At 42.1% G+C, this 20,560-nt stretch overlaps 1 protein-coding gene across 2 annotated transcripts; it reads left to right on the forward strand.

Annotated features, from left to right (window-relative positions):
- Positions 1-1,843: 1,843 nt before the first annotated feature.
- On the forward strand, positions 1,844-20,400 carry LOC131456845 (protein phosphatase 1H-like). 2 transcript variants are annotated; one of them, XM_058625501.1, is made up of 10 exons: positions 1,844-2,662; positions 7,316-7,505; positions 9,090-9,455; positions 10,704-10,816; positions 11,019-11,103; positions 11,780-11,898; positions 14,780-14,843; positions 15,622-15,729; positions 17,146-17,297; positions 17,391-20,400. In XM_058625501.1, exons 1-10 carry the CDS (start codon positions 2,427-2,429, stop codon positions 17,536-17,538), a joined length of 1,581 nt encoding a protein of 526 aa, XP_058481484.1. In that variant the 5' UTR covers positions 1,844-2,426; the 3' UTR covers positions 17,539-20,400. The 2 variants fall into 2 exon arrangements, with proteins under 2 accessions (XP_058481484.1, XP_058481485.1); XM_058625502.1 differs by lacking the exon at positions 1,844-2,662 and adding an exon at positions 4,189-4,755.
- Positions 20,401-20,560: the final 160 nt, after the last annotated feature.

A 20,560-nucleotide genomic window follows, 5' to 3' on the forward strand; every position in this document is an offset into this window, starting at 1 on the left:
AGGGCCATTAAGGAGTTGGAAAACATGGCACGTGGCTCAGCATGTGGTTCCTTTGAGCTTCCTTAATGAAAATGCAAGGTTATCAAATACAATAATTATACGACAGTCCTTGAGCAAAGCTCAGCAAACTACAAAGGTTGATCTATTCATTATTTTTTCCTCCTAGCCTCTGGAGCTACTCCACAGATGTGAAGTGTAAAAAAAAAAAAAAAAAAAAAGTAGTTGTCACAACTACTTTTGTGTTATGGCTCTACCTGCTGGGATTCTGTGTGCATCACAACACTGCTTCAGAGCACGGGGAGGCTTTTAAGGTCATGATAACAGCAAATGTTTGAATAATTTAGCAATGATTAATCATTCATATGCATTTATAGCATAGTGAGCTAGTCTGCAGTCATAAAGGTTTATTGTAAGCCATTCAAAAGTGATCCCTCCACTGAAGCAACATATATACAGTATGCAATTGAAAATATTCAAGAGTGGATTTATGAATGAAGTTCATAAAGTTTTTGTCTCAGTATTGGTACAAGTATTGTTTTTCCCAAACGTTTTACATGGGGTCCCAGGTTTAACTATTAACTATTATGGGGCCCAACTCAAAACACTGTTATCAAAAAAACGGTTATTTCTGCAACACCTAATATTATCTTGAATAAGTAAACCAAACATTTCCAAGAGCTATAAAATCACAACATTTAATACACGTCATTTAAGACATGAACACATGACCTTAAAAAATAAAGCTGTGGCTATCAATAAAAACAATACATTGAATTTTATGATAGCACAGTTAAATATGCTTCTACATGTTTAATCCAACATCTGTCATCATTTTTACAGATTCAAGATATACAGTGAAATCCTTTTAAGTGGGCTACAGTAGACTTCCTCTAAAACCCCTTGGCCAAAACTCATTTGAGCATCTACAACAGGTCTCTCAAACTCAAATGACCTTGGGGCCACTGAGCATCTAGTCTGGCCAGTAAGGGGCCAGACAAGTGAGAAACTTGTCTGGGGGGGGGAACAATGCTCTCTCTGGAACAATGCATTTACGACGCAATATGAATATTACTAAACAATAACACAGAAATAAGTCTATAAATTGATATTACATGGTGGGCCACAAGTTTGACACCTCTGATCTACAACATTTGCATTAGCGTCTACAGCTGTGGAAATGCAGGCAGTTCTACAAGTAAGAAAGAAGAAGGAAATGATGAATGACGGACTGTTAAGTGCTTATCTTCTACAGACAAAAGTTTCTCTGTGCACTTCTTCCTCTAAGATTTCTGTAGGTTTCTGTGGCCTTGCCTCTGATTTGCTGTGAGCAGCTTTAAGCTGCTCATCTGCTCTGTAAAGAATTACCAATCTCTGGTCAGACTGCACTGTAAAAAATGTCTAACCAACCCCCTGTTGCACTGTTAAGCTGAGGAAACTTGATAGGGATGTGCCAGTAAAATTTATAAAACGACACGAGTGGTCTCATCCTGCTTGCTTTGCCGTTATTCGTCAGTAACGTGTCACTTAAAAACAAAACTATCTTAAAATGATGATACACATCCTGTTGCAGGCACACAGGCAATGACGGGGATTACGATGCTGTTTTTTTTGCCCCCTTTGGAAAAGGAATTCATAAATTCATTGAAAACAAACCATTAACACCTAAGTGTGTGGGTGTCGTTTCAGAACCATGGACAGTCACCAAAAGCAGAGACTGACAGGCACTACTTTGGTTTCTTCTTGTTGTGAACCTCAGTTCAACATAGACAGAGGAAATACCACTGCAAACTCCTGCTGTTTCCATCATGTTTTATTTTCATGAATGCCAATTTTAACACATTCAAAAAAAAACATATTTGGTGGCTGATATTATTTAGCTTCTTTTTACACAATCTATACAGTTTATAAGCTCCTCACTTACACTTGACATCCTTTTATTTTGCTGTTTATCAAAGGAACCTTTGTAATTTACATTTCGCTATAATTTGCTACCCGTTTTATAGTTCAATTTAAAAATAAGCATAGAAGGATATATGGGTGGGTGAATTCAACTCAAATATCCGTTACCCCATTTTTCTTGCAGTGTGCATCCATAGACGCGTCACATGACTCGTTAATCTTCAGAGTATTTCCGCGTTCACGGACGCAGAGCTGTGATCAATGACGCTCCGCGGGGATGTGCGCGATTTACTGTCATAAATAAGGACCGTTTGCCGTTTCCAAACACAGCGGGCCTCCATCAATGAATGAATGAATCAATGAATGAATGAATTAAGCCTCCACCATCTGAGGTTTTCCTCCTCTAGTCTCCTTTGAGCTCCGTCCGTCGTCGAGCAGCGCGGCCGAAGCTGGGGGGGAATCCGGGGAAAGGGAGCCGCGGCGCCGCGCACCGGCCGACGGACGCCCCGCCGCGACGCGCCACCAACATGCTCACACGGGTCAAGTCCGCCGTGGCCGGATTCATGGGTGGAATCATGGCCGGGGGGAGCTCCGGCGGAGGGGGCAACCCTGGATCCGAACTGCCCCTGAAATTTCCGTATAAAAGACCCGAGTTCCTCGGCCTGAGCTCGGATGAGATCGAGTGTTCCGCGGACCACATTTCGCGGCCCATCCTCATCCTGAAGGAGACCAGGAGATTACCGTGGGCCACCGGATACGCTGAGTAAGTAAGACCGGCATCAGCTGCTCTTAAAACGGCTCCTGCTCTGTGTCAACACTGGGTCAATTGTGTGTTTTGGGGTGTTGTGTGGAGCCTGCACGTGTTCATCCAATCACCTAACGCCATGGATGGATGCAGACAGAAAAATGACATGAGCTTAAACTAAAATCACGATAAGCTATGATGCACTGCAGCTTTATAAGGCCCTGGAATAACTGCAAAGTCTGTTACTTCAAAATAAAATCACTAGGACTGTATGTTGGCGAGCTAGGATCAGATTTGATGATGAAAATGTATCAAAAACACAGTGTTTTTTTTTTAAATTGCGATAATATCAAACATCGTCCAACAACCTCCACTTTTTCTATGAAACATAAACCGTTTGCTGATTAAAAAAACGACGACAAACACTCTCCCAGAGGATCAGAGCACTCAAGCCACGGCTTCACTCACGTGCAGGCCTGCAGCATCTGGGTATTAGTCTACAACTGTGATCTATTTATGAATCCATGAGTGTCAATTTGTGATTGCATGACGCGACACCAGCCTCCAGATGCAAAAGACTAGTTCAACAAGTCTGTTTTCACCAATATTGACTGCGCTGACGGAATTATGATGCATTTTGCACTGCGGTTTTATCTTAAGCTGATAAAGCTTCGGAAAACACCGGACACATGTGATAAAACGGCTTTACACGTGCAGTTTACACTTAAATGTGATCATTTTCAGACATGAAGAAGTGACACCAGGCGAGTAGAGCGTCTTAATTTCTTAATTAAAATATTTGCCCTGGGGTATTAGTTATCGTGTTGCACGAGGAAGGACAAGATATTTCACCAAATCGATACTTTGACCCACCCCTAGCATGGGACAATAAACGATATTATCTCGGGAAGACAAACTAAAGCAGGAGGGACTGGCAAGAGGTAAAAAACAGAAAAATACCTTGATACACAGGGAGCAGAAAACTGGGGGAACCAAGCTGAGGAACACAGGTGAATCCAATTAGGGCGGGGCAGACAATCAAGAGGGAAGACAGGACAGGAAGTGAAACTTAACAAGGTACCACACGAGGACATGCTCCAAAATAAAACAGGAAACAAGATACAGACAACACAAATAACTAAAAAGCTGAGGTTGAAGAAAACAGAACAACCAGAAGTCCAAACCGAATATTGTCCAATGAAAACGACACATCAGGTGTTTTAGCAAAAACCCCGTTTACCCTTCTTTTTTGGTGGTAACCAGACATTCATAAATGGACTATACCTCTGGTAACCTCTGATGTAGCCTGGGGAAGGACATCCAACAGCTTGGAGCTCCTGGTCCAAACCTCACCTCATGCCGAACTGCAGATCAGTTTAAAAAGACTTTAAAAATCCTGAAAACATGCGTTAATCTACAAGTAAGATAAGTAATCTATTGTAAAATCTTAATAATCAACAGAGGAGTCTGGTGTATTTAGCGACAGCACTTCTGAAATCACAACCCGTTCAGCCGTATTTCAGTTTTAGTGACTGCGCCAGAGTCTCAGCTCTCTGCCCATTTCAAAGTTAGCCTCAGAAGATGGCGGTTAAGTTACCCTTTAAATGTCAGCAGTTAGTCTCTTAGCCATCTTTTATCGTTAATTCACCACCGTGACTCACAGTATAAAGCACCTTATCTTGGCTATGCGTGTGCTGCATCCATTTTGAACACATTAACAACAAATAAAAGCGCATGAAACCTACAACACGGCTTCTCTCCGCACACACAAACACATTGTGCAGTTGCACTTTGCTCCATGCAGCCTTATCGCTCTCCAACCTCGGCTCATGTATCACAAATGGCAATTCCTAGAAAGCAATCTGTCTCTCTCTCTCTCTCTCTTTCCCCCCCGATAACGCTGACGTCCGTGGCCGAATTTCACAACAACGTACACGGAAACAATTAGAAGGAAAGTGAAGAGAAGGATCTCACTGTAGATATGTTGTGGTCTCAGTGCTGATTAATTCACTTCCCTCTCATAAATGCTGCCAGATATTTGTTTTTAAATCTGCCCACTTCTTCAAATCCTCCTCTACAAAGTCAACCATCGTTTGCTCCCTTTCTGTAAGGTAAGTGCTTTTCTTTCATTATAAAGTACTTTGAACTCCTCTCTTCTCTGCCCCCTGGATTATTATCACAATCACGGATACTCAGCGCCGTCATGAAGTGTCACTCTGGGGCTGGTGTGCTTTATGAGTTCAGCTCTCGTCTGCATTTATCTGTAATTAAAGCCTCCACTATTGTCATCACAGCAGCCGCTTTGGCTTCGGTTTGCTCAACATTTGTAAAAAAAAAAAAAAATAGTCTAGACGTTGGAATTGATTACGTTAAAACATTATCTTCATATAATAAAAATAGTTGGCCTGTCGGATTTGTAATTTCTCCACATTTGTCTGCTCTAGCATAATATTAGTTAGTATTCCTAATTAATTTGCCCCAAAATCAAATTCACATTTTTATTTTCTTATCTTATCCTCAGTACTAAATGGAGTCTTTTTTTTTTTTTTTTTTTTTTAAACTTTCATTAAATTGCTGTTATTGTTCCCTTGCAGGTTGAATAAAAGCAAAGCTTTCAACCAATTACGTCTTTGGCGCTGATTCTGGCCCAGAATCTGTTGCCGATGTTAGGGAAACAAAGAGGGAATTAGACGCTTGACAATGGAGAGGAAATTGGGTTTTTATTCCTAATGGATGGAAAGCCAATTGTTCCAAATCGGAAAGACATTTGATTGGCAGGGAAATAAAGTGACTACCACTCTTCCTGCGAATGGTGAAATGAACTGACGACAAGTGAGTTGCAGCAAGAGCCTCTCAATCACAAGGAGCACAATAGCACCAGCTGCACCTTTCATGGAGTACAATGGCGTGATTCAATTAAATGCATTGTAGTTATGAAGGACAAAAATGACTTTGTAGTCATGTTTCAGAAGTCCATAGCAACATTTTATTGTGTTTTTACTGCACACACACAGACACACACACACGTGTGTTTGTTGACAGCAGATTAGATGGCGCAGACAAAAGGCTTCCTGGACTCCGGTGTATCAACAAGCTCAGGAGTGGATGTGGTAAATGTGTCACTGTGTTTTATGGCTGCACTAAACGAGAACGCAGTCTCATGCTGAAATGATCGGTGCGGTTGTTTGACGCAGAATTGAGTGATTCGGTATAAAGTATGGAGGCTTTTATGCAATGCGACGCATAACAAATGACACATTATGAGCGAAGCGGTGCCATTTTAGCTTTGGTGTTTCTCATGTGTATTTTCAGGAGCAGTTAACCTTTAAAATACAACACATGTAGTTGATTCATGTTTTAGAAATACAGCACGTCTTTTGTTAAGAATCAAGATGTGGTGTTTTTAACTTTACTGCGACAGTTAATCAAAACTAATCACTGATAACAAATCAATACCTATTACATGTAGATTCATGTTTTTTCAATGCTTAACCTTTTAACACCGATCAGACAAGGTCATCCCACAAATAAAATGTACTCTTCCCACATTCAGATGCAAAAGGACTTTATTGATTCATTCTCCTCTCCTTTATCCATTACCCTCTCTCCTCCTCCTCCTCCTCCTCCCTCTTGACAGTATCCAGACATGTGCAGTGGACAGCTACACTTTCCAGGCTTTACAGAGAAACCTTCTGCCTCTATATGCTATGGATTGAACTAATCATCCGTGACCCTAATAATAAACAAAGTGCGAACTCATAAATAGATTCTGATACCCAGTAAACAATGTTCTCGCACTTCGCGTCCCTTTTACTGCGTCTTCGTCACCCTGTCCGTCTCTGTGTCTCAATACAAGGTGAAGAAGCCTTTGAGGCTAAGAACCAGACAATAATTCTGTCTAGCAGAAACCATCCCACAGCCTGAGGTTATAAATAGACATGTCAATTTCTCAACCCGCTCTCTCACACACACACACACACAGATATTCACAACATCCTCCAGCGATGTCTGCTACTCTCACCAGTCTCATTGCTGCAACCTTTTGCTTTCCATCCATTTACTAGGACTGTATGTATGTTTGCTACGTTCAACTCATTGCAGGTGCTTCATTACAGCGATCCACAGTAGCGTTCCATCCCGAGTCACTGACGTCACCGAGATCAGAGCAAGAAAAGACACATCCCGTGTCTCTCTGTAAACAGAAATAAAAGACAGATAAAGCTGAATTAGGAGTCCGAGCGCAGCGGTGCCACAAACAAACGCCCCCGTTTGATCTCCGTTAGGAACACGAGCCGCACAGAGCCAGCTGCTTCACTATATGAGCAGAGATGAACCTCAGGCTGTGGCTCAAACTGTTCCTATCGTAACCACGAAGTACAGCAGTGCCATTTTATCCATCAGAAAGCGGCTGACGTTGCCTTTTATTCAACCTCTTGTTTTATAGCGCAGATGTCACAATAGCAAGTCCTGCATCTGTTGTTTTTGAGCAGAATTGAACTGGAATAATAATTATAGCCCATACCGTGAGTACATAGCCAAAGTGTAGACCACTTTTCATCCACAAAGGCAGATTTAAGGCACTGCATTTCCAAGGCTACAAGAGGATCCTTGAGTGGCTGTAAATACTACCTGTAACACTATAACCACTGTCCTTTTCCCCTCCTCTTACAGGGTGATTAATGCCGGCAAGAGTGCGCTGAACGAGGACCAGGCGTGCTGCACAGTAGTTGTGGCCAGAAGGAGGCCGATGAGCTACTGCCCCCAGTCGACGCCCAGCAACACGCCCACCGCCAAGAGACGCAGCTCCCTGCCTAATGGAGAGGGCCATGGGCTGCACATGGAGCACAACAAGCTGGAGGAAGTCAGTAAACGCATGAACACAAATCGATTGCATTGTGTGCAGATATACACGTACAGCACGTACAAGAACACACAGGTTCACGTTACAGCCACTAAAAATATGGTTAATCAAACTAACTCGATGCGCAGCATATAGAAAAGTTCCCTGTTAAAGTAAAACACACCTATTAGCTTTACGTGCTGGAAGTTGGATGAGAAGTTTTCCTCATCTTAAAACAATTAATCGATGAATGGATTATTAATCGATTACTAAATTAAATCAACAACTATTTTGATAATCGATGAATCGGTTTGAAGCTTTATTCATGATTAAAACAAGATTTTCAATTGTTTAAACTTCTTAAATATGAATATTTTCTTCATTTCTTTGCTCTGGATAACAAAGAAATCATTAAAAGTCAATCATTTTGGTTTGTGGACAAAACAAGACATTTGAGAACATCATCATTTCCAGGTTTGATGATATTTTATGGACCAAATGATTAATTGATTAATCGAGAAAATAATCGACAGATTAATCGATTATGAAAATAATTGTTAGCTGCAGCTCGAGTCAGAATCACTGGATCAGATATCGGACAGATAAAGATGTTAAAATCCAATACAGCCTTAGAGTCCCATCTATCGCATGCTTTTCTATGCACGGGCTGTAAAAATGTAAATAAGAATCAGCAAAAGCATTTTAGCCGAGTCATGTTCACGGCTGTTTATTTCTTCTTTTTGGGAGATTTGAGACACGGTTGGAGAATGTCGTCTTTGGAATGACTCGGCACAAACGTGTTGTTAACAGCTTCATAGTTCATGAAATGACTGATCGAGACTAATATCGGTATCTGTCGATACTAAGACTGAAATCAAAATCAAACCATCTTTATTTTAAAGTTATTATATACTTATACAATCATACTTATGGATGGTGGATTCATTTTTACTATTAACTGCAATGTAAGAATACAGAAGTGTGAATTATTTGGGATAAAACTACACTGCTTATTAAGATGAAATGCCTCTGACATTTTCATTTAATCAATTACTTTTTGTTTTATCTGCGGTGGCAGTGGTAAGGACAGTATTCGAAAAATATGAAAACCACTCAACAGCTGAAAATTATTCCAAAGGCAGCTTCAGCTTCAATTTCCTGGAAAAATGATCCTATTAAAAGGTCAATGAATACCAAGCTTTGTGGGTTATGATACAGACGTGACAGAGACGTGACGGAGAGCCTTGTGATTTTCCCTCTACAGAAAGAAATGAAGAGATGAAATGAGGAGGTTTGACCTCAGCAGTTTGCACACACACACACACACACACTGGACAGAATGAGTCACAATGTTTTCTCTTGGGTCTCACAAATGACTCACTCATGCTCCAATGGGAGGGGGGGGATGCAATATATTGCCTTATTTATACTGTAATATCCCAGCATATCACAATAAATAGTTTTGTCAGCCCTGTATCAGTGTGGGTATTGCATCTCCAGATTGTTGCCAAAACACAGCTCTATTTCTGAGTCTGTAATACAGTCTCCATACTTTGTTTCTGTGATATCTCCTCTATAATACGATCGCTTATCTTGTTTATGCAGGAGAGTGAAGGACTCGTGTTCCACTACTGGGCTTTGTTTGACGGCCACGCGGGTTCGGGCGCGGCGGTCGTCGCCTCCCGTCTGCTGCAGCACCACATCGCCTGCCAGCTCCAGGCCGTGATCGAGATCCTGCGCAGCCCGTCCTCCCTGCCTCCCACTGTGCTGGGCGAAGAGCCCGACAGCAACCCCTACCTCCAGGGCAACACACCTCATCGGTCCCTGACCAGGGCCGCTTCACTGCGCGGTGCCGCCGGGGCGCCGGGCTCCCCGTGCAGCACCCCGCCTCCGCCTCGCTTTTTCTCAGAGAAAAAGGTCCAGCACGAGAGTCTGGTGATCGGAGCCATAGAGAACGCCTTCAAAGAGATGGTGAGAGACAAGTGCCGTGTCATGAGTTCACTCATCCTGATCAGCTTTGAGCCTTCTATCATTACCTCTTGTGCAGAGATCTATCCAGCAAGGTTGCAGTAAAGCGTACGTTCTTTTACAATGAATACATTTGAATGAGTTACCTTGGATTCTCGAAACAAATTTGTGAGGTGCGACCTTTGAGACTCACTATTCAACTTGTGGCCACTGTGGTGCATTTGGGAAGTCTGCAGCCTCACCACTAGATGTCACTCATTTCACACACTGGGCCTTGAAATGTGGCAGATTATTCCACAAGTAAATGATCACTAATGCATACAAAAACCATCATAACTACTTAACTGAAAATAGTTAAATCATTACACTTTGAATTCAACTAATTAACTGAAAAACTTGTGCCCACATCACTGTATTAATTCAAACCCAGGCTGTGTCTACTAAATATGTACATGGAAATGCACATACTGGTGACATACTGTATGAGTCTTTGGCTCCATTAATATGTTCGTGTTGATACGCAAAAGCTGTCATCGGTAACACAATGCCTTGTGCTCAGTGTCAGATGTGAGCAGAGGACACACGCACATATTTGCCAAGAGGAGGACACACTTCACAGAGCTGCACACAAACCACAACCTTTAGCGTCGCTGTTGACAGCTTTAATGAGCTCTGGCGTCACAGAGCTGGCTTATGAAATGTCTCCTTGCTAAATGCTACTCGTGCACGCAAGGCTGCGGATTTCCGTCTCTTCATCAGACTCAATGGCAGCGTCTCACTCACTACGTATGTGGCTTTTCAATCAAAGATATTCAATAAGAAAAAAAATACAGGAAATCTAGATTTTGCATCTCGTCAAATGTGTGAACAGATTCTTTTATACCATTCGGTTGTGCGTTTCCTTTTCATAAGCCAAAATGTAAGCAGTATTCATGCTTTTGGGGCTTTTAAAATCCTTGAAAATTAGATTCCGTTCACACATTTAAGCTTTTGTCTTATTATTCTGTATCTGTGAGATGCTTCTTCTTGTATAAGTTAGAACCTTCCTCCAGGTCCTTGGATTTAAGGAAATTGAGCCTGGAAAGTCCTAGAAATATAGGAGCCCTGAGTTTTTACCACTAGATGGCAATGGAAAGCAATACATGGGGTTCAAGCTTTACCTTGTGTAAACCAGAGTGGATAAACTAAGCTCTTTCAAGATCACCCTCCCTATCCATAACCCCAAACTATCGCCGCCTTTCCGTTTCCTAGGACGCCCAGATTGAGAGGGAGAAGCAGGCTTACCACGTCACAGGAGGATGTACGGCCCTCAGTGTCGTCTACCTGCTCGGGAAACTATACGTTGGGAACGCTGGTGACAGCAGGTGTGTGCACTTTTGCTGCTAAAGAAAAAAAAAAAAAAGAGATGAATGCAGATTTAATTACACTGCAGTACAGTACAGACATTTAATGGCAGTGCATGAACATGCAGGGGCAGAGAGGGGAGTTCGCAGCTCACACAGCTGCTTGTTGTTTTTAATTGGGTCTGCCATACTTGTCCAACTATGTGTGTGTGTGTGTCTGCAGGGCTGTCATTATTAGGAACAATGAGATTATCCCCATGTCAACGGAGTTCACCCCAGAATCTGAGCGACGGCGACTTCAGTTCCTGGTAGGAAAAACACACCTGTCTGACTCTGCTGTATGTGTCCTATATGGAATCTTTCACTTTTATTAATGAGACAGTTAAAAGAGACACTAAATAGTACTTAGTAATTATATAGGAATACTTTAAAAAGGGCTTGCTCTTGAAATGGAGGTTTTTTTCACTGTAGAATTTAGTGTCAAATACAAGATTTTAGAATTATTTCTACTTTTGAGCCTGATCAATACTTCACTGACAGGGTTCAAAAGTAGACCTGGGGGGAGAGATGTATTATTGATTATACTGATCTCAACCCAGGCATTTGTATAATCACAGGGAAGTCACAGGGAAACATTTAAATAGTTCCTTTTTTTCCCCTTTTAGTTTTAGTCTGTTTTTGATTTAAGCGTCAGGGTTGCTGATTGTATGATAAGCTATTGCTTCAGTCTGGAGTTTTGGAAAGTTTAATGTGGAACAATAACATAAAGCCTCTACTCGGGCGTTGAAAATCTTGCATCATAAATAAATAAGGTATAGTTTCCAGTATCCTGTCGGCGGCATATCATTATCTCAATCTCCAAAATCCGACTTGGAGTCAGCCTCAAGAGTGAAGTGTCAGAGGGGGGGGAATGGATGTCACCTGCAAATCTGCCACACACGTCGCTGCTTGACTGACTCCAGACCATCATTGTCCGTCCTCCAGGGTTTCATGCAGCCTCACCTGTTAGGAAATGAGTTCACGCACCTGGAATTTCCCCGGAGAGTTCAGAGGAAGGAGGTGGGCAAGAGGATGCTCTACCGAGACTTCACCATGAACGGGTGGTGAGTCCCTTCAGTCTCCCCCCCCCCCCCCCCCGACTCATTAATTCTCCCTCCTTTTACACACTATTTCCACACAGCAGGCACAGGCTCCACCAGCCACAAACGAGTCTCCCTCTCGCCATGAATTATGTCAAATTATGATTCAATTTCGGGGGACTTTTAAAACCAAGCCCCCAGCAGCCAAAACTGCATCCACTTTAAATGAAACAGTAATCTGGGAAAGATTTGACGTGGTTATCACACCGAGGTCTGCCCGAATCCCTGCTGTTACCACATCGTTGTCCCTCCTGAGCTGCTGCTTATGGCTCTTCCACACAGCGAGAGCTGAGGAGAGTGGCAGAGTGCTAATGAGGGAGCAGCCTAACCTGATACCATATAATGACACAGCGTAGATGCTCCCGTGTGCGCAGTGTTATGTGGGTGAGACGGGCACCATGCGGTTTGATTGTGGCTGCAGTGGAAGTCGGTAATGAGATGCGCTTTTACGGGCACACGCTGAGACACACACTGTACTGTGTGATGTATATTTCACAGTGAGGCTGCCTCCTCTGTAGCCTCAGTAAAGATTACTGTTATTTTAGATGTCATGTTAATACGTTGTCTGTGTCTCAACAGGCTATTTTATTCTGTGAAAATCATTATTATTCCATATACACGAACAAATACGGCATTTTGTTGTTTGGATACAGTAGCTGTGTTTACAAGCTGGAAATACAATCGACAGATTTAGGGGTGTCTGTTCTACAATCACTAAATACAATATATAGATTATTATTTATCTAATACCACCGGATACAATTAATTGTTTTCTATACTTCAGAATCAGCTCAATATAATACAGTCAACGAGTCTTCTTGGGGTGGAATCACAGCGTACCGTACGATACGATACATGGTCACCAGTACCAATAATATCACGATACAACAATTAGGGATACATTGTGATATCAAAACAAAACGTCCGTGAAAAGTTACGACTAATTTTAGCCCCAGTTTCCCTCATTCATTTGAGCTGCACCACCACGAGGAGACATGAAGAAGCCCTTAAGTTGTTAATTAAAATATCGATATTTTCCCTGGTGTATCGATTATCGTACTGCATGAGGAATGATGACGATAAGCAAATTATTGAATATTTTGACCCCACCCCTAGCATGGGGCAATATACAACATCATCATAGGGAGACAAACGAAATGGCAAGAAGTAAAACAGAAAAATACCTTGACACACAGGGAGCAGAAAAGTTGGGAACACGACCAGGAACAGGCGGAAAACTTGAGAACTAAACATGGTGAACTGAAACTAAAAGACACTGGAGAGGCAGGGAAAATCAAACACAGGTGAAACTGATAACACACAGGTGAATCACATTAGGGCGGGGCAGACAATCAAGCGAGAAGCCAGAACAGGAAGTAAAACTCAACAAGGTACCCACACATGGGCATACTACAAAATAAAACAGGAAACAAGAAACAGATTGGTTAACGTGTGGGTTGTAAAGACACTAAAATGGTCCACAGAGCTGCGGGAGACTGCACAAATCTAGTAATTCTCTTAAAGTTTGTTATCATGACATATCAGTTATTTAATCCATTCTTGGCAGCACGGTTACATGATTACTTTTCTACAAAACCTTTTTATTCATTTGGAAAACTCAATAATCCAAAAAAAATATAGCCATAACCAAGAGTGTTACGGTTTATTCCTCTGCCTCTGAGCTACACATTAGACACAGTCATGTTCTCAAAGCTCCTCAGTTTGAAGGGCAACCGGGCTCACAGTGTGAGGCAGCTGGAGAATAATTATGAGATTTGAGAAAAGCCAAGACGTGGTAATGATTCTGCCTCTGGCGACCGTGGCCTGTTTACAAGAAGCAGCTACAGTTGAGGTGCCAGGTGGGCATGACAGTGTTCATCTTCATCGTCAGCCCATGGTAATGTGCGTGTGTTTATTTAACCCAGCCGACAATGCAAAGCTGAAAAATGTTTCAATCCAAATTAGATGGAAAAAGCAGTAAAAAAGAAGTCCTTTCAGTCTGCAGCATCCTCTCCCTCCAGATTCACCACTGGGAAGATAATTTAATGTGTCTGACTCATCGCTGGCTCCCTCTCTCGCTCTCCCTCTTCCTACAAGAGGTGCAGTGTTTGACGGCCAGAGGTGGGAAGGGCGACGGAGGGATGATGAAGAAGATGCACTTCTACCTCTCCAGTACAAAGGCAAAAAGCTAGGCAGATCAAACCCTGGTCAGATACGGGGCCGTTTGAAGTCGGTGATGTTCTCCGCTGACGGTTGGCGTCAAATCTAATCCGGCTAAAGCGCATCAGTGTCATCCTTGGAGTTCTTCATTCTGACATCAAAGCTCCATTTCTAAGTGCATTGCACTTGTCAACTTAATTTGTTGTTTGCCCGCATGTGGAAACATCCCGTCCCCGCTGCATTTGCCTCACTTAAGTTTGCAGCAGCTGCAAATCACTTGTTCTTGCACTCTAGATTCTGCACTGACACGCAGGTTAATCAAAGCATTAAGGACCTCCTGAAAGGATTGCAGTTTTCCGACTTTTAAGTGTATTAAAACCTCCTCCATTGTTATTCACTCGAGAGGATGGCGGTGTGGAGTTTGAAAGATGTTGGGTTTCACCAGACGTGGAGGGACTGGCAAAGAGATGCTGTCAAGATGTGTGTGTGTTTCAGCATCAGAGAAAGTCAGGGTGTCTCATCTCCTACAGCCCTTGCACTAATTTGGACTGTTTTTAAAAATGAATGACATGGTGCTTGTGTTTGTGTTTACATTAAGAAATTGCATTTAAAATTACTGCAGTGACACCAAGAAAGCCTTTAACTCCACTCCGCTCCTGAACCTCTTTGTTGTCCTCAAACACAGGGCTTACAAGACCATTGACGATGAAGACCTCAAGTTTCCACTAATATATGGTGAAGGGAAAAAGGTAAGTGTGTCTTCAGGACATTTTCTGACCACGTCAGGACTAGCAGTCTTCATGGAGGCCAAAGCCTGGTCCTTATGAGACCGAACCCTCAGTCACTGAGGCTCTGAAGCTCTGGTTAAGGTCAGAGATGTGTTAAAGTTAAAGTTAAGGTTAGGGTTTCTCACAAATAAATTGTAGTTAATTCCCACCGGGACAGCAGAGGAGACTGAAAACACTTCGATGCAAAGAGAAGTAACAAGTGCTCCTCATGACATGGACAGGCTTGTTTCGTCTATATGGCACCAGGGTTTTACAATTCACATGGGGATTAATAAGGGGAAGAGTGTTGTGAAAGATTTTGATTGTGAGCTTCATTCACCTCAGGACACATTACACCGCTTCTAACAGCCTCACTTATCGTGCTGTGTAGCCTCTTTATGTATGAAGCCTACGGAACAAATCTATATAATTATGCACTGGAGTCAAATAAATGCACACGATGATGACAGATCAGCCTTATGGTGAATACAGTACATAATGAGCGTCAATGGGGGGAGGGGGGGAGATGCTTTACAAGGAAACTCTGACGCTCTGATACAAACCTGTCATTTATTTACTCCAGATGTTTCTAACAGATGTTAGATTTCCCCTCGTGTCGAACTACAACAGCAGTATCTCAACATAACAATGTAAATCTGTCACCGTACAATCAGTTGTGCTTAGCCAAATCCACAAAAATGTTTTACGGAACCTAAAAAGCACTTTGGGAGCTGTAAGTAAAACAGTCCGTGTTTTACAGGCTCGGGTGTTGGCCACGATCGGTGTGACGCGAGGGCTCGGCGACCACGACCTCAAAGTTCACGACTCCAATATTTACATCAAGCCATTCCTTTCCTGTTGCCCCGAGGTAAGAGCAAATGTGTCATCACTGCAAGACAAATCGTCTTTAGACACATCTCACTTTCAACTTTCTATGTGGTGGCTGTTCACCGAGTTATGGCTTAGTACTTAAATCCTTTTTTTATGAGCTATTTATGGTCCAATGCCACCCAATAATGCCATTGTACCCATGAGAACTTGTTTTACAGTCTTCTTGTTGTGTCTTCTTGACAGTCTTCTTGTTGTGTCTCAGGTGCTCATACCATTCAAAAACAACAAGATATCATCATATGTCTGCTCATCTATCTCCTCAAATCTGTCCCACGGTTGTTTCCCTGTAACTGGTGCAATTATTATGAAACCCTAGTGTTCCTTCTCTCTTTTATCTCATCTACAAAGCCCAACTTCCTACTGAGTTTTGGCTCGTGCCGTCTTCTGCCACATGACTTTCCCTGCGTCTGCCTCTCTCATTTCTGTGCCTCAGTCACCAGAAGCAGCATTTTGCTGCCTCTCTCTCTCTCTGGGCTGCTGCAGGAGAACTGGAGCTCACCTGTCTGACTGTCTGGCACTGGTTTCAAAGCTCTTTCATCTCCTGAAGCATTTTTGTCTGCTGCAGTTTTGCACTTCCCCTCTCACGGCTCTGTGCTTAATCTTTAATTCATTCATACGTTGGTTCACACCAGGTTCACGCAGAACACTCTCAACACTTTATGGGTGCCGCGCTCTGTCTCTTACTTTAACAAAGTCTCTTTAGCGGGATTTAGGAGAAGCTTTCACTGAACAAAACCGGCGTTGAATTCGTCGAGTTAAGTCTGTATAGATTTGAGTATGGCTGAGAAAGCTTAAAGGCACTTTTAGTATATGTTTGCAAAGCAGTGGATCACTGGACCAAATGTTGCACCTGTTTCGGTGTGTTTTTATACATTTAACGGTGTTATCAGGACATCCTGGTGCGTTGCAACACTGGGATCGCATGTTTGTATGGATCTTACGGCCTTATGAGGACAGACACGCGAGAGAATGTTGACACTGAGGAAGTTTTATTACCTTTTCTGTTAAGGCGAGGTGGTGCTGGACCCGAGAGCAGGCAGGCGAAGGCAGTAGGCAGTTTTACAGTGTATTGAAAGATGAGTTGGACAATGCAGGAACCAGAGGTGAAGGCGAGGATCAGATCCAGGTGGCGGAGAAGGTAGGCGTGAGTGGCAGCACGCCATCGTGGGAGGAAGTTCTGAGCACGATGGCGTTAGCGAAAGCAGAATAGACGCAAATAACCAGGAAATAAGTAGAGGCTTGATGATTAGATTGGGACCAGGTGTGCTCCCGCCGCAGGTGAACTGATTGCATGCCGAGGCGAATGCAGGAGCGAAAAGGAGGAGACGATTTATGAGCAGGAGGTGGTTATCAAGGACTCCAAATAACCGGTGTAATATTTTGTCCCACGCAGGTAAAAGTATACAACCTAATGCAGTATGAGCACGGAGCTGATGATGTTTTGGTGATGGCAACGGACGGGCTCTGGGATGTCCTGTCGAACGAGGAAGTGGCTGAGGCAGTTACCACTTTTCTAGCCAACTGTGACCCCGATGACCTACACAGGTGCAATACTTGTTTTCTTTCTTCTCTCTTTCCTTGTGTGACAGGTTTAGTCCACTCAGATTTTTGTTGTGTTATATTTCCTCTGGGGCACAGGTACACGATGGCGGCGCAGGACCTGGTGATGCGAGCCCGGGGAGTTCTAAGGGACAGAGGGTGGAGGATCACCAATGAGCGATTGGGCTCTGGAGACGATATCTCGGTCTTCATCATACCGCTGATGTATGGAAATCGTCAGCCTTGAGGAGCCTGACGGAGATGCTGCCATTCAAGGACTCCCTAAGGCTCTTAAACCAACAGGACTGGTTAGTCCTGACCTCAAAATTCCCTTTTGAGTTTCTGCTGTGCTGTTTTCTCTCTTATTTTCTTCAAAGTTCAAAGTTAAATGGAATATGTAGATTTGTTGGTGCTTGGTTTCTCCACAGGAGTGAAGGATTGATCGGCTACCAGTTCAGGTGAACTGAAGTCTGACCCAATTTTTTATTTTTATTTTTTGTTAAAGTTTGATCAAGAAATGAAGGGTAAAAGCATTTTTACAGGAAGGATCAAGAACTGACTTTTTCTTTCTCATTAACTCTCTTAATGCTGTACAATATTTGGCTTCCTTTCTTTCTGTCCCTTCTTTTTCCCTGATGTAAGTTAAACTTGTTTACTGGGGAAAAAAAAACATAACCTTCTTCTCCTCCTGACCATGGACAGAGCTGACAGGTCAGGTGCATTGACCTTTTGCCACAGTGTGGCTGTGAAGGATTATTTTGCTGAAAACAAGTAACATTTCCGGTTTGTTTGCTGAACAGATTTTATAAGCAGAAGGAAAAAAAAAAAATGAAGACTTAAAAGTTATTCCAGCAAGACTGATAAGGAATGTGTTTGACTGTTGGGACAGCAGAAAAACTGGGGATCTGGGCTGATATGGGTCAATAGAAGTGGCAAAGTTTGTAATGAAAACTGCTCATTAATTCAACTTGTGTACTGAAAGAAAACAGTCACTGAAACAAAGTCATTTAATCTGATTTTAATCCAAACATTTCACTTTTGACTAAGGAAAGTAGATCTTTGTTTGTTTACTACCATGGATTTTAACATTAGTTTGGCTACAGAAGACCGTTAGCTAAATGTAGCTTAGCACAAAAGAAACAGCGACACTTAAAGGGTTTAAACTTATTTCAAAACCCCTATAAATAAAGCTTATATACAAGGTAAACAAGCTTTTTTTTAACATTGTATTACCTTTGAATTGACCCAAGTTAGCTATTTCTTATTGCTTCCAGTCTTTACACTAAACTAAGCTAACGGTCTCCTTCGCTCGCAGCAAATAAAGCAAATTACCTTTTTTTATTTTTTATTTAATTTCAATTTAATTTTTTCAAGAAAAAATTGATTTAAATGTGAAATGTAACTTATCAGATTAGATGACTTGCGATCCCTTCTAGAAAAACTAACTGGTCCATGTTGGTCTTTGCTAGTCCACCAGCATCATTATGCTGGTCTACGCTAGTCTATGCTAGTCCACCAGCATCATTATGTTGGTCCATGCTAGTTCATGCTGGTCTATGGTGGTTCTTCGAGCAGGGAATGTTATCGCACTTTAGGCCAACCCACATTACTCGCAGAGGAGCTGTGATACATGTGATGATGAAGAGGCAAATATTCCCTGCAGCAGGGACGATTAAATAAAATCATAACGAAATACAATCAAAGTCAGACAGCAACGCCCTGGTGTTTGAACATGTTTTGCATGTTTTCTGAGCTGTAGACATAACAGACTTGTCTTTATAGGTAGAGGTTTGGGATCAATGACGTACTGTGTTTGGATGTAGTGATTTTACTGTATGTTAGTGCATGCAGTGATATATTTTAGGCCTGGGAATATGAGCAACGGTGCAATGGTTTACACTGCTTTTTTTTTTTTTTTTCTCCGATGGACTGAATTTACATTGCTGTAATGTATCAACGAAGTATAGTAATAACGTAATTTGTTTGTAAATGTGCTGTAATCTTGCAAATATTTATTAGGTTGTTCATCCTTTTGAAATAATAGCACCCTAGCATAGTAGCTAGATGTGACTCTTTGCAATGGAAGACAAAGAAAATCAGAAATTGGTAATAGCCAGACACAAAACCAAATAATGTCTTCTTTTTTTGTACTTTTTTCCCATCTTTTTGAATGGACTTCAGAAAGAAAGGCGGCTGCCTTGAGTTCAGTTTGTAAAGTCTCATAATCGTTGTGGCCTCAGAAGCTGATGTGCAGAGTTCACCCCTTCCAGTCGTTATTATTAATCATCTGTATTCTTGGAGCTGCACTGCTCTGCCACGGACACTGGGTTAAGAGGCAGGAGATGGAAAGCAGTGTGTGGGAAGGAGATTTCAGAGGATTCTCAAACCGACATCATTGTTTGATTGACATCATATAATTAAAAGAAACAGCATGTCTTCAAGTCCTTGACTGAAAAACATAATGTACTATAAATAGTAACTGAGATTAAATGTAGGTTTGTATTACTTTTTTAAAGTAGCACTGGTTTCCTTCAGTATGAGTTGCAAATATTAGTAAGTAATATTGCATTTTTCCTGTATTGTTTATGGACCTTCATTAGGGCAGACATTTTGACACATCACGGTTGGAAAAGCACAGCCGCAAAGAAAATCTAATTAATGACGGCTGAGCTCCACTTTGCTGCCTCAGCGTCAGGGCGCATGCTGGTTTACTGTCTGCACTAATTGAACACATCGTTAGTATGATCAGTTACACCTGTGCGTTTCCTGCTAAAACATGTCAAAATGCCTGCTACGAAAATGGCCTGAACTCAGTGAACACAACCCAATTTTGGAAGGCAGCAAATGTCTCCTGAAATGGGAAAAAAAGGAAGAACTGGTTATGATTCCCACAGGTCCTTGAAATCCTTGAAAGTTGGTGCATTTGAAAAAAATTATAATAATAATTTTAATTGATTAACAAAGAGGTTATGTTGATATTTAGGTATATTTATGTCTCCCTTGTTTGTTTCAATGCCACCTACTTTATCATGTCATGTGTCTGTATCAACAAATGTGGAGTCGTAATTACTAGCGTCAAACAAGAGAGAGCAAATTATGTGACGCCTGGCAAACGTGGCTCTTTTAAGTTGTTGCCCTCCCATCTTAAGCTGTGTAAGCACATTCGGTCCTTGAATTTTTAGGGAATTGGTCCTTGAAGAATCCTTGAATTTGATGTCAACCAAGGTGTGGGAACCCTGCTGGTGTCTGACTAATCTAGTTTATTTGGA

This window comes from Solea solea, chromosome 3 (genome assembly GCF_958295425.1).
Source record: "Solea solea chromosome 3, fSolSol10.1, whole genome shotgun sequence".
NCBI lineage: Eukaryota > Metazoa > Chordata > Actinopteri > Pleuronectiformes > Soleidae > Solea > Solea solea.